Below are 12,639 nucleotides of genomic sequence, written 5' to 3' on the forward strand. Positions count from 1 at the left end.
CAATATGAATGGGTGGGTACTGCTGAAGAGCAGGGCAGGGGAGGTAAGAAAGGGTTACCTTCTTTAGCATTCTGCTTCCTGTGCACTGGGGCTAGGGTCTGAACTTGCTGTCACTGAAGCCAATGGGAACAGGCCCCTCAGCCTGCTGAGCTATGCAAGTCACAAACCATGGCTGTCCTTAAGGGGGTGGGGGTACGGCTTTGGACATCACTTTATGCAGCAGTAGGACTTGGAGGTACAGACCAACCAGGAATGGAAGACAAGGTAGAAACAGAGCAACTCCCCTTTTTTTTTATTGCTGCTTCAGACATTTCAACCTTGTTGGTTCAGACACAGGACAGAGCTAAACCCAGCATTGAGAGCCCACAGAAATTCCAATTTGGGAAGCAAGACAGCTCCAGGCTTCAGGTACCAGCTGGCTCTTCTGACTTGTTACAGCTGCAAGCCTGGACTACAGCCACAAACAGTTGTTTAAGGATAGCAATGGCTGCTTTGATCTAGCCTTATACTCTGTGCCTATTGCTTTCCATCTCCTGCAAGACAGCTAAACCTATGAAAATCACCTAAAATGCCCACTGGGCCTGGTGGTGGAAGAACTGGATCTAAGACACTGCAGTTGGCTTTGAGCATTCTAGGGTTTGAAGCACACTGCTGCTCATTAGCAATGCCCAGCTGCTGCTTTCATAAGCTAATTTTTCAGGCTGCATTATGCCAGTACACAGGAAGGAAGTGAAGGGACTGAGGTTAGAGTAATCGAGTCCTTGCGTAAAAGCTGGGGCTTGGCTACCTTTTCTCGAGCTGTGATTTTATACCATGCTAAACCTAACCCCTGCTAAGGGAGACAGGACAGCAAGGGACACACAACAGGGAAGAACCATAACTGGGACTGGTCAGCACTCCTTTCCATGGTTTTGTCCCCATCCTCCTGGCTAAGACAGAGGAAGGTACTGCTTAGGGTAGAAGCTATATTCACAATTGTGAAAATACAGGAGGGTTTTCAAGTCAATGGACTGCGACTTCTAGAGCAGTAAGTTATGGCCCCACTCAATATGTAAGTGCTGTTTAAATCCAGGCACAAGACAGAGGCACATGCAGCACCACACCCTTGGGTGTTCAGCAGCTCAGAGTAATCCAAAGTTCAGTCTTTCCCAGAGCTCTGGGGTATGTACCAGGCAGAATCCAATGGAAGGTAACAGACATGGCCAAGAGATCTTCACGAGGTTTGGCCAGAAAACCTTGAGCAAAGCATGTCCTGTTTGGGTTGTCCGAGGCAAGCAGGTTCCTTTGGAAGCTTTGCAGCAAAGTATGTGAGGAAGCATGCGCGCCTCCCCAGCCAACACAGCCACCACCATGAGCTGATCCTGACACAGCCAGTCCCTGACTATCGCACAGAGAAAAGCAAACACACATGTGGTTGTTGGCCTGGAATCAAACACTTGTGACGATACTTCTTATTGTCTTAAAAACAAAGCCAGGGAGATGGGAGGAGCACCTGGCAGCTCCCCTCTCCCCTAAAAGTGATCAAAAACCTCCATATGGGAAATAAAAACCAACAGCTGACAGTGTCCCAGAGTAGCTACAATCCCTTGGGTTCCAGCTCCACCAGAACCCAGCTCTAGGCATATCCATTGCCAGCAATGAACCCCATGTTGCCCCTCGCCAAGCCTGATAATCCTCTGCAAGGACACAGGTAATCCCAGTAGGGTTGTCCTGTGCCCTCTACCCAGGACTCTTCTTTCAGAGATGGACTGGAGAACCTGTCACCTGACAGCCATGTTTTACATCTGCAGTGCAGCAATTCTGAGTCCATGCGCCCAAAAGGTTCTGCCTCTGCTCAGGAGCCTGGACAGGAATAATATCTTAACCTCTGGCTCATGGATCCATTCAAATGGGCAAATGCCCAGTCTTCACTGTTAGTCCTATGAGATAGGTGTGGAAGAAGAGAGGCAATTAAGTTTTCACCTCTTTTAATACTCAAGAGTGGTTCTTAGCACCATGCACTGATTGGGTGGAGGAGAGCAGATCATCTTCCCCATGCTGGTATGCTCCTCACACAGGGACTGGCCTCAGCTTTCCTACAAGGAAAGGAGAAGAAGAGAGCATCTAGACAGCAGCAAACAGAACAGCATGCAGCTCCTGCCCATCAGTCTCTAGAGCAAGCCGCACATGTAGGGTCTAAGAGCTTGTCCCTGCTGCCACCAAAGGAAAGCCCCCAGCTGAAACCCTGGCAATATGGTTTACCAAAAAGACAGTGCCCTAGACCCTGTTTCACACCACTCCCAGAACACTAGCTCCCATTCACCATTTAGTGAGCAGAGCTGATCTTCTCAGCAGAAAACTTCCTGAAGCAGAGACCTTCACCGCTAAGAGAATTAAACCCACTGATGCTCATACCTGCACGCTTCCCCAGAAGCCAGGGCTGCAACTAATGTCAGGCTGAAATTAAATTGAACAATAGGGTTTTACTGTAGAATCTATGAATAGTTTCCACTCCCTTATCCCTGATGCCAGAAAGAGACCTTCTTCTCCAATTCACCAGCAGCCTCCCTTTCAGGGTAGGTTGCCAAAGCATTTTCACTGTGCTGCCTTGCGTTGTTACATGGTCATTGCTGTTCCCTAAATGAGAGATGCTCATAGCATATGACTACAATGAAAAACCCACAGCCAGGCACATGGATGGTGGAGCAGTGATAGAGTAGAAAGGATGAGGACCTCTGCCTAGGCAGAGTTACTGTGGAATCAGATTTAGAGTCAATTTCACAACAAGAGGATAGATACCAGATTACAGTGAGAGACTTAACTGGGACTGCTCCACATGATCAGTGGCTGGCTAATAAGCTTATACCAAGAGAACAAGCAGCTGGATCTCTGCTGAGCATGCACTTGTTCATTCTGAGATTCAGCTGGGGAGCAGTCCTGCCACCACATGGAGTAGCCAGAGTGTTGAGACCCTGTAACAGCAGCCTAAGCTACAGTACAACATGCCAGAGCATGTGGGCACCTGGGCAAGTCCTCTTAGCTCACAGAATCTCCTTCAACACACCAGGGTAAGACATACCAAAATCAATCTCTCAGTCGCTTGTGGCATGAGCTCCCTAACCTCCCGTAAGAACTGTGAATTTACCCTGCACACCCTCCATATGAAGTAATTTGCCTGAGCAAGATCCTAGGCCACAGTGTCAATGCTCAAGGGTTCACTGGGGATAGAAGCCAGGACCTTTCTAGGCAGTGTACAAAAATGCCTTCAAGATGACTCCTCTTCCTGCTCCGAGGAGCCCTGAAAGGAGTGATAAGGAGGGAACTGGCATAGTTTGGGCAGCAAGTGAAGAACATGGAGTCTGTTACTCACACCCATGTTTACTAGAAAGAGTTACATGAAACAGGAGAAGCATAGAGAAGCTGAAGGTGACCTCTCCACTACACTCACCTGAAGTCTGGAGCTTCCTCCGGAGAGAGTTTGCCCGCCCTGTGGGTGCCCCAGAGTTAGAAGAAGAATGTGTTCGAATAGAGGGCTGGGCTGCTACTGATGATTCACTCTGGAAAGAGAGAACAGGAGACTGGGATCAGTCTACAAAGAAGAGGAACAATAGGGAATTATTAGCTGCTAGTCCCTCATGGCTTAGTAGGATCAGGATGTCTCTATCTACCATCCTCTTACAACAGATTTACAACACAGAAGTTGGGCAAGAGGCTGACAGCTGTTTCTTTCACTAAAGAGTCCATTTGCACACTAGTCTAGAGCAAGGTCTCAAAGAAGGAATGGAAATGTCTACTCTGCTGAGTTGTGGAAAGCTTTCAATGTCCTGGCAGATCCCATCCCTGCTGAGACTCTCCAAGACATTTTGACTTGTCAAGAAGCGGAGAAAATTAGAGAAAGCGCTCCTGGAGATGTGCACCACAGCTTTCTACTACTCTGTAGTCAGGGGCAACTCCAGAAGAAATGGAATGACTCCTCCACCCTCTTCCAGTGTTACTCGGGACTTTCTGCATCCAGCCATACAAACAGTGTCAACCAGTCTCAAAAAGGTAGGTGGGGGGAGGAAAGCAAATGATTTATTTGATTTGAGAGAACTAAACAAGGCCAAACCCAACAACCATAAATGGTATCTCCAGAAAAGTGAAAAAGGAGCAGAGACAAGTGTCCAAAGGGACTAAGTTCTACTTGCAGTTGGGCCCATTACAGCCAAAGCCAAACAGCCTGTGCTAGCCTGGAGGAGCTTGCAAGGGAAGCAACAACTGAGCACAAGCAAGGAGTCCTGTCTCAAGAAGGGAATTGTCCAATACAGCCAGGGTCTGTATCATTAAGGGATTAAAAAATAGCCAAGACAACAATCACCCTACAGAATGCCCATTGCTTGCAGCAGTGAGAAAATGTTCAGGCATTTTCTGAGCCACTGCAAACAATGTCAGCTCTGCAGGGAGGCTGGCTCAGAGGAATTTCCAGAAGTTGAGCCAAGAGGGTTGTGGAGACCCATGCTGCTGGTAAAAAAGGAAGTGAGGCTGTTAAAGAGCAGGGGAGAGTTATGGGATGGGAATGGAGTTATGCATCACAAGGAAACAGGCAGCATGCATCAAAAAATGAAGAGAAAAAAAGCACCTGGGATCGTCTAGTTACCTCCAGATGCTCCTGACTGGACCAGGACATGAGCTCTGCTTTCCGAGACACAGGGCCCAGTTCCACTGAGCGTACCCTCTCAGCAAACTTTAGGGAACAGAGCGTCTCGCTTGTGTTCTTCTCAGCCGGAGAGACCTGCAGCCAGACAGAAATGCACGGCATGCGTTTGAGCTCCTTGTGCCACCTGAGCCCACATTCCCATACTGCTTGCACCAGGGGCTGCGTTCCTGGATGGGGAACTGTTGCCAGCAGACAGCTTTTAAAGTGGGGGGCTGGAGAAAATTAAGCTCCACCTGTCAATCATAGCAAAGGTATCATGTCACTGCTGCCAAGACACTATTATTAACGATACTTTCCCAGTATAGCACTGTGCATTTATGCTGCCTGTAACTGACACACACTGCTTGGGAGAGAGCTGAAATAAGCTATAGCAGGTGGCAACCATTCGGTGGCTCTTCCAAAGGGAGAAGACATCAGCATTCCAGTAATTTATTGGTGAAATTCCTGGTGTGGAGGGGATTTAGATGATGCAGGAAACTTAAAAACCACAATCCATGAACAAAGAGAGGTGTGCTGGAGAAAAGCTATTTAGTAGATGACAATGTTAAATCACAGCAATGTGTGCTGGGAGAGGGAGTGGGGGAAAGAACACCTACAACACTGCAAAAACCTCACCCATCCCCTAGACTGGACATGAATGGCTTAGTGCAAGATTCCTCAGATTTTTCCATTTCCAAACACAACACAGTGACCTTCATCTTCTGGAGTTTAACAGCTCCCCTCCCTCTTCTCATGCACAGCCGGAAGAATTATGAGAGAGAAACTAAAATACAAGGAAAACTTGTCACTATAAATGCACAAGCAAATGGAGCTTGCCGGGAATCCCCAATAACCTGAAGTGATTTTGGTGCTAGAAACATATCCTAGAAGATGGTGCTATGCTCCCTGGGACAAGGTTCTGCCATCTAGACTCAGGCTGGCACACTTCCCCTTCTTTCTGCACTGATTCTCTCACGGCTCTCTCCCTTTGTAGCTCAAACTTACACTGATGTCTTTCCCCTTCAGTCCCTGAAGCTTTCCAAACAAACTACCCTGCCAGGTATGTTTGAGTAAGAAAAAGAGCTGAGAAGGAAAAGAGAAAGGAATCCCATAAAGATATCCCAAAAAGCAATGCCAACCTCATTAACAGCGAAGTAGGCAGTATGAGGATACTCCCAAACAGCAACAGGAAAACTCAAGGAGACTGGCTGGTGTTGGGTGACCAAGGAAAGAGAGTCTCTTAAATATTGTGGGCTGCAATGCAGCACTTTTACTCTTGAGCAGAAGTATGCTTTACAGCAGAAAACTAAGTCATTAAGAAACAAGGTGGCTGCAGCAGGCTTCTGACAAAGGGCATTACAAAATCTGAAAACTATCTCCAATGAAACTATACCTGTGGGCAACCCTGGAAAGGACTAGCTTAAGTATGGGAGGGTTGTCCTCCATCTTACACTTTCCATCTGGAGACCAGCACCATAAAAGGGTGGCGCACCTCAGATGGGCAATATGGTGTCTGTTTCTAAAAGGACAGCAAGCAATTCCCAGCTTTCCCAAGTCTGATAAAGGGAGCTACATAAATGCATACTGTGTATTACCCTGATAAAAATCAAGCGACTAGAAGGAAGCTGCTTAAATAAATGTCCAATGCACATATCTGCCCACTAACAAAGTGTATGGTATTTGTAGGAGCTCTGCAAGCATATACTTTAAAACACCATTTCATAGATTTCATAGACATTAGGGCTGGAAGGGGCCTCAGAAGATCATCAAGTCCAGCCCCCTGCCCCAGGGGCAGGAAGTCAGCTGGGGTCACAGGATTCCGGCAAGATATGCATCCAATTTACTCTTGAAGGTGTTCAATGTAGGTGCTTGAACCACCTCCGATGGCAGGCCGTTCCAGACCGTGGGGGCTCAGACAGTAAAGAAATTCTTCCTTGTGTTCAGCCTGAAACGGTCTTGAAGTAGTTTATAACTGTTCGCCCTCATCATCCCTTGGGGTGCTCTGGTGAACAAACGTTCCCCCAGATACTGGTGGTCACCCCTGATAAACTTATAGGTGGCCATCAGATCACCCCTGAACCTGCGCTTTTCCAGGCTAAAGAACCCCATGGCTCTCAGCCTGTCATAGTAAGGTCTGTTTTCCTGACCTCTGATCATGCGCGTGGCTCTTCTCTGGACTCTCTCAAGCTTCTCCACATCCTTTTTGAATTGTGGAGCCCAAAACTGGATGCAGTATTTCTGGTTTTAAACTGTAGCTTTCTTGTTCATCTTCTCCTTGTTAATTACTGAATCAAGCAGGCCCAAGGTGTTCAACTGCTCTTTACTCCATTATCCCCATGGAAGCAGTTTTAGCTAAGAGAGAGGGAGTGGAATTTATTGCTTTGCCTGTATCTGCAATGGACCTGCTGATACCCTCTCAGATACACCTGTGCAAATTCAAAGATAGCAACAGAACAGTACAGGTATCACTGAAGGCATAATAATATGAAGAAAGGGGTTATACACAGGTGTTGCTAAAACTATTTTTTGGCCTGCAGAGCATTTATTGTTGGCAATAATAGATGGGCTGGAAGGAATCTAGGCTGACTCGCAGAACGGCAGCTGCTGCTAATTAGGAAAGGTAGGTTTTCTCCATTTCTGAAGTCAGCACATTGCAGATTTCATAGATTGCATAGACATTAGGGCTGGAAGGGACCTCGGAAGATCATCGAGTCCAGCCCCCAACCCAAAGGGCAGGAAGTCAGCTGGGGTCATAGAATCCCAGCAAGATAAGCATCCAATTTGCTCTTGAAGGTAAAGAGAATCAGTGACAACACCTGTAGAGCAGTATTGGGCCTTGTTACAGGGTCCTTTTTCAGAGTACCAGTGTTCCTCAAGTGAAACCTTTTCTGCCTGTGCTCATCCAAACTAAAGCACTTCCTTTATGAGAACAGAGAGCTCATTTAGATCACTTCCTCAGACCAGCAACAGCACCACCATTTCTGCTGCACGGAGTTCTAGGTTTCTTTAGTATTTGGCACTGGTTAACATAATGTTTCCTTAATCAGAGACAACTATCCCTCCCCTATCTCTTTTTGCCCAGCAGGCCCAGACCCTACCTGCACCATCATGAGGGTTTTGCTGTCTCCGCTGAGGGAGTCTTGGAGTAAGTAGGTCAGTTTAGAGTTGCGGAATGGCACGTGACCCTGGCGGGATCGCAGAGCGTAGATCACATCTCCTAGTGCTGACAGTGACTTGTTGATGTATTGGGCCTCCCGCAGCCTGTTCCCCTCTGCCCCAGACCGGCCTACCCGCTCTGATCCAGCAAGGTCTACCAGGTTAAGCTTCCCTGTAGGGAGAGAGACCAAAAACATACATACAGTTTCGGAACAGACACTAGACACAGACTTAATAGCCCTATGCAGCTACCTTTTTGAACCATGTGGAAACAGCAGGTACAGCAAGGTCTACATAGCAATTATTGAACATGGTGAGAAACTAAGAACATAGAGCCCAGGTGGTGGGTGGGGTTCATAATGAGAACTGCAATGAAAGAAACTTGCAGCTCAGCTTGCAGCTAAGAAGTTCATTAAGTTCTGTTTTATGAGCAAAGACTAATGGCTCTATCCTGGATGGGCCAGTGCCCGCTTATAAACTTAGGGTTCATCACATTATATATACAAAACCTGTGTAGGTTTTGCATCATGCATAGGCAGCACCAGATCCAGGCTCATCTCTTGCCTATGCATGATACAAAACCTACACAGCTACTTGGGCACTGCTGAACACAGCAGTTGGTTGTTGGTTTTTGTTGTTTTTTTTTTTAAAGGTCCTGGTAGACCCTTGTTGCAACCATCTGGTGCCCCAAAGCATGAAACAATAAGTGCCCAATTTTAGCAAGTGTAACAGGTGTTGATTAACAAGGCTCTCTTTAAAATCCAGCTGCAGAGTCCTACCAATTCATCCCCACACTGAGTACATTACTTCCCAGCTCTGCCACTGTCTCTCAGTCCTGAACTGCAGCCCCCTGAGCATACCAGCCCCATGCACATACTCACCCCAGTGCTAAATGGGGTGTGTTTCTGTTTCTGTGATAAGCATCCACCAGCTATTTGGCGGTATTTACTTAGTCCATGTTTTTCATTGAATCCCAATTCAGGAGTCCAAACCCAAATCCTCAGTACTCTGTCCCTCAAAGCAATCATTACAGTTCCTCCCCCTCCACCCTAGCAAGAGAGACAAACCTGTGGTTCTAAGTCCTGTGCTGTAGTCAAATCCTCTTACTGTGATGATAAGGAGAGCATGAGACCGTGAGCTGTGCTCGTTCAGGTTGGTGCACTCAGTCGCTCTGTTTATATGCCCAAATTCAAACACCTAGGAAAGAGGCACAAGCTGAGCCTGTGTATCTTCACAGAGTTTTTGGATGTATCCAGCCCACATCTGGCATTTTCTTATGTGGACGCACAGCAGCCTGCTCTTTTCTGCATCTCCCTTACCACTATGCAGCATTATTCTGCATTTTTTGTGACTAGAATTTGGGCAAGACTGAGGTGGATGGTAAGTCTTTCCTTTCTTATAGGTGTGGTTGCACTTGGCAGGTACCAGCCCTCTTTACCAGCTTCCTCTCTGCTCATTCATCTCAGCCTTTTTTGGTGGAACCATTCACAGACAGACACATTTGTCTTCAGAGATTCCCAACAAAGATGAAAGCTAGTGTCCATGCAGAAGGTATGAGGATTTATGGCATGAACAATTAGATCCTGTGAACTGGCCTGTGGCCTAAGAGCTCTTCATGAACTGTAGACATCCACTGACAAATCATAGTCCCTACTGAGATGCAATAAAATTAGGTGAAAGGTCTGTTAACCTGCTAATATCCCCAAGAGCCACCCAATCATAAGAATTCTTATTTTTAAACTATTTGGTATCGACTTCCAAGATGCTCCTATCAATGTGGCATTTGTCACATTATACACAAGGCCTCATTTTGATCTAGCACTATCCCTTTCCCTTTACAAGTGCATGCCATTGTAAAGCATAAAACATACTTCAGACTTCTGTTTATCTCTGTTCTGCACAAACCTGTCATCTCTTCCCCGTTTATTTTTGCAAAGTGCTGAATCATGACATTGAGATTGCAGCAAATCCACACATGTACAAAAATACAGCTGGTACTACAGGCTGCCTCCTGGGCTATTTCTATTGGGTGCTTCAGATTCAGTCTGATGCATATGGTCTAGAGGCTAACACTTCATTTAGGAGTCTAGAAGGGCTTAAGACCTGGGCCTCCTTCCCTTCATGTTATGCATTGAGGTATGAAGCATTGGCACCCATCTGACCCTACACTGTTCCCACTACTTCAGCAGCTCATCTCCATGCTTCCAGAAACTGGAATACCGGTAAATCTCTCCAAGGCAGAAGGGTGGTTCATACTTCTCCATGAAGTAACCTCTACCTGGTTCGCTCCATCACTGGGTACTTTCTCTGACCTTCTCTGCCTCCTTTGGTCTATAATCAGTGTGACTGCAGCTTGTGCAGAACTACCCAAACTGGCTTTGCACCAGAGCTAGCGTAGCTGAGACAGCACAGACCTCAGCACAGGCTAACTGCCATGCATTCACCCAGCTTCTGAGGCAGATTTTTCATCTGGTCATGAGCTCTAGACTCCCATAGCTACACTGGTGGCAACTCCCAGCCTCAGTTACTGCAGGGTAGACATACCCTTGGGTCTCCATCTTCTTACCTTGTTGATATCCTCAACACTCTGCACCTGGAACTCTGTCAGCCCTGGAACATACAGCTGCCCACTGCCATCTGGGCATAACTTGATGTCCAGCTTTTCCTGAGGCTCCTTCCCAAGCAAGTCCCTGAAATGACAAATAAAGTGACTCCCCCTACACTGAGTCATTTTACATTTCCTCCATGAAAGGTTTGCCACATACAAAGGGCACAAAGCTTTTTAATCTGACTACAGGTGAACTGATCTCCCCAGCTAATGAGATACAGGTGATGGCAGTAAAGGTTCCTATTGTTTGCTTCCCTCCACAACCCTGCCAGTCATTTGGATTGTGGCCTAGAGAGGACAAGCTTCCTCCACCATTTGGAAAGTAGGTCCCCCTTGAGCCTCTTCCTCCCAGTGGCTGCTCACTAATAAGCATTTAACTGGCTGAGGTCAGGGGATGTGGGGGGCAGGAGTGGGGTAGTGTGGGGGATGAACACAGACCAACTGCTCTGTCGTCCTAAGATTTTTCAAAAGGACCCATTCCCTCACTGGGATGTTTCATAATATATTTATAGAATCTCAACTCTTCTATACTCTCTGGGTTATCTGTTTGTCAGATGTGTAACACAAAATAGCTGTATGGCTCCCAGACGTGGCAACATTCAGAAATTCCAGACCTCGTTTCTCCTGATCCAAATCACATTTGGCTTTGTAGCTTTTATTATATCACAACCAGACAGTCTCCTTCTCAGGTTCACTAGATCTGGCTCCTGTATTAACTCATTCTTGTGGTTCCATCTTTTCCATTCCACCCCCTGCCAGCTCTCACCCGAACAGAGTCCACAAGAGGAAGAATGCAGAGAAGGAAAATACTTCTCATTCTTCCACACCCTAGTTCTCAGTTTCTCAATGTATCAAGCAGAATGCTAAAGGCACAATGCACAGGCAAAACCCCTTAATGTTAAAAAAACTCCCCAATTAATTATTCCTAGGGCTTCCAAATCTATTAGAAAAAAAGAGAGAGAGGGTGAGAACAAACATGGAGTGGGGGAGGAAGAGAATTTCATTGTTAGCTGATGTCTGAGCACGTCCTGGAATGAACAAGCAGCCACATAAGCTGAAAGCATTTTAGGAACCCAGGGGCTGGGAAGAATTCCAGGCAAGAGTTCTGGAAGATGGGAAAAATCCCTCACTCAGCCTGAGCAACATACCAAGAACAGCACATACTGCCAAGGAACATCTTGGTAGAATGAGGATTTCTGAGCTGTTCCATTACCTATATATGGGATTGGTGAAAGAGGCAGTAACGTAAGACAAGCCTAAAAGGGGAATGGGACTGAACAGAGTCAATTCTATTTTTCCAATCATAGAGCATTTTCATGACTAATAAGCACAAAGAGACTTCCTGCTAAATAACACAAAAGCAGGTGTCATTTGCACAAAACCCCAATGGCATTTGGGGTGGTGCAGGGACACGGTGGGTCTGGAGGCCCAGGCCCTCCTGGTATTCCTCACAAGGCTTGCCCTCCCCCTAGGGCTACTCTGTGTGTCATAAATTAGGATATACCTGCCCCTCTTGTTCAGGCTTTTTTACTGCCTCACATCCTTCCCTTGTTCTCCCCTTTTACCTCAGGGCTTCATTGTAAATCTCTGCCACACTGACAGAGATGACATAGTTCCAGTCAGATGCTTTTCCCCGCACTTCAGAGAAGAGGAGCTGGAGAGCTCGCTGGTTAATTCCTGGGTTATCAGGAGTTCCCTGATGAGCAAAGGGAAAAAGAAAAATCTCATGTTACTCCTTTCTCTGCACTGACATAACAGAACAACTGGTGCAGGACTCCTTACAGAGCTCAAAGTGAACACTTGTGAAGATGCAACCAAGATCTCACATTGAGATAGAGCTTGAAACAGCTGTCCAGGTCTCACTGTGGAATCACTAACATTTGTGTCCTGCCCCCCCGTGGAAGAAACGGAACAGCCAAGGAGCTGCAGAAAAACCAAGGTCCAACCTCCCGCTCCAAACCCTTCTGGGGTTGACAGTATACAACTTCAGTGGCGACGTGCACCCCCTGATCAGCTGGGACAGGCGGGAGCGCTGGTGCTCCCCCTGCAAGCGCCGGCTGGGGAATAGAGAGCCATGATGCTCGCAGAAGTGGCTACAGCCACTTCCGCAAGCGGCTGCAGAGATTGGCTGTCTCGCAATTGGCCGCGGGGGACCCTCCCAGTCAGCAGGGTTGGCTGCGGGGGGGGGGGGGGGGCACGTGCCCCCCTTCACTAAGGCGGC

The 12,639-nt window shown here is 47.2% G+C and overlaps 1 protein-coding gene across 4 annotated transcripts in view; it reads right to left on the reverse strand.

Moving 5' to 3' along the window:
• Nucleotides 1–75: 75 nt before the first annotated feature.
• Nucleotides 76–12,639, reverse strand: part of KIFC3 (kinesin family member C3) — a 59,691-nt gene continuing 47,127 nt past the window's right edge. For 2 of the 4 annotated variants that reach the window (XM_019505895.1, XM_019505897.1), the window contains exons 13-19: nt 11,984–12,114; nt 10,377–10,500; nt 8,878–9,007; nt 7,753–7,982; nt 4,598–4,750; nt 3,428–3,536; nt 76–2,075 (exon numbers count right to left, since the gene is read on the reverse strand). In XM_019505895.1, the coding sequence (XP_019361440.1) occupies nt 2,050–2,075; nt 3,428–3,536; nt 4,598–4,750; nt 7,753–7,982; nt 8,878–9,007; nt 10,377–10,500; nt 11,984–12,114 (903 nt within the window). In that variant the 3' untranslated portion in view covers nt 76–2,049. Of the gene's footprint in view, nt 2,081–2,397; nt 2,437–3,427; nt 3,537–4,597; nt 4,751–7,752; nt 7,983–8,877; nt 9,008–10,376; nt 10,501–11,983; nt 12,115–12,639 lie in introns of all 4 variants that reach the window. The other 2 variants (XM_019505899.1, XM_019505898.1) reach the window with 2 other exon arrangements.

The sequence above is a fragment of the Gavialis gangeticus genome, unplaced genomic scaffold, assembly GCF_001723915.1.
Source record: "Gavialis gangeticus isolate Ggan-Ray unplaced genomic scaffold, GavGan_comp1, whole genome shotgun sequence".
NCBI lineage: Eukaryota > Metazoa > Chordata > Crocodylia > Gavialidae > Gavialis > Gavialis gangeticus.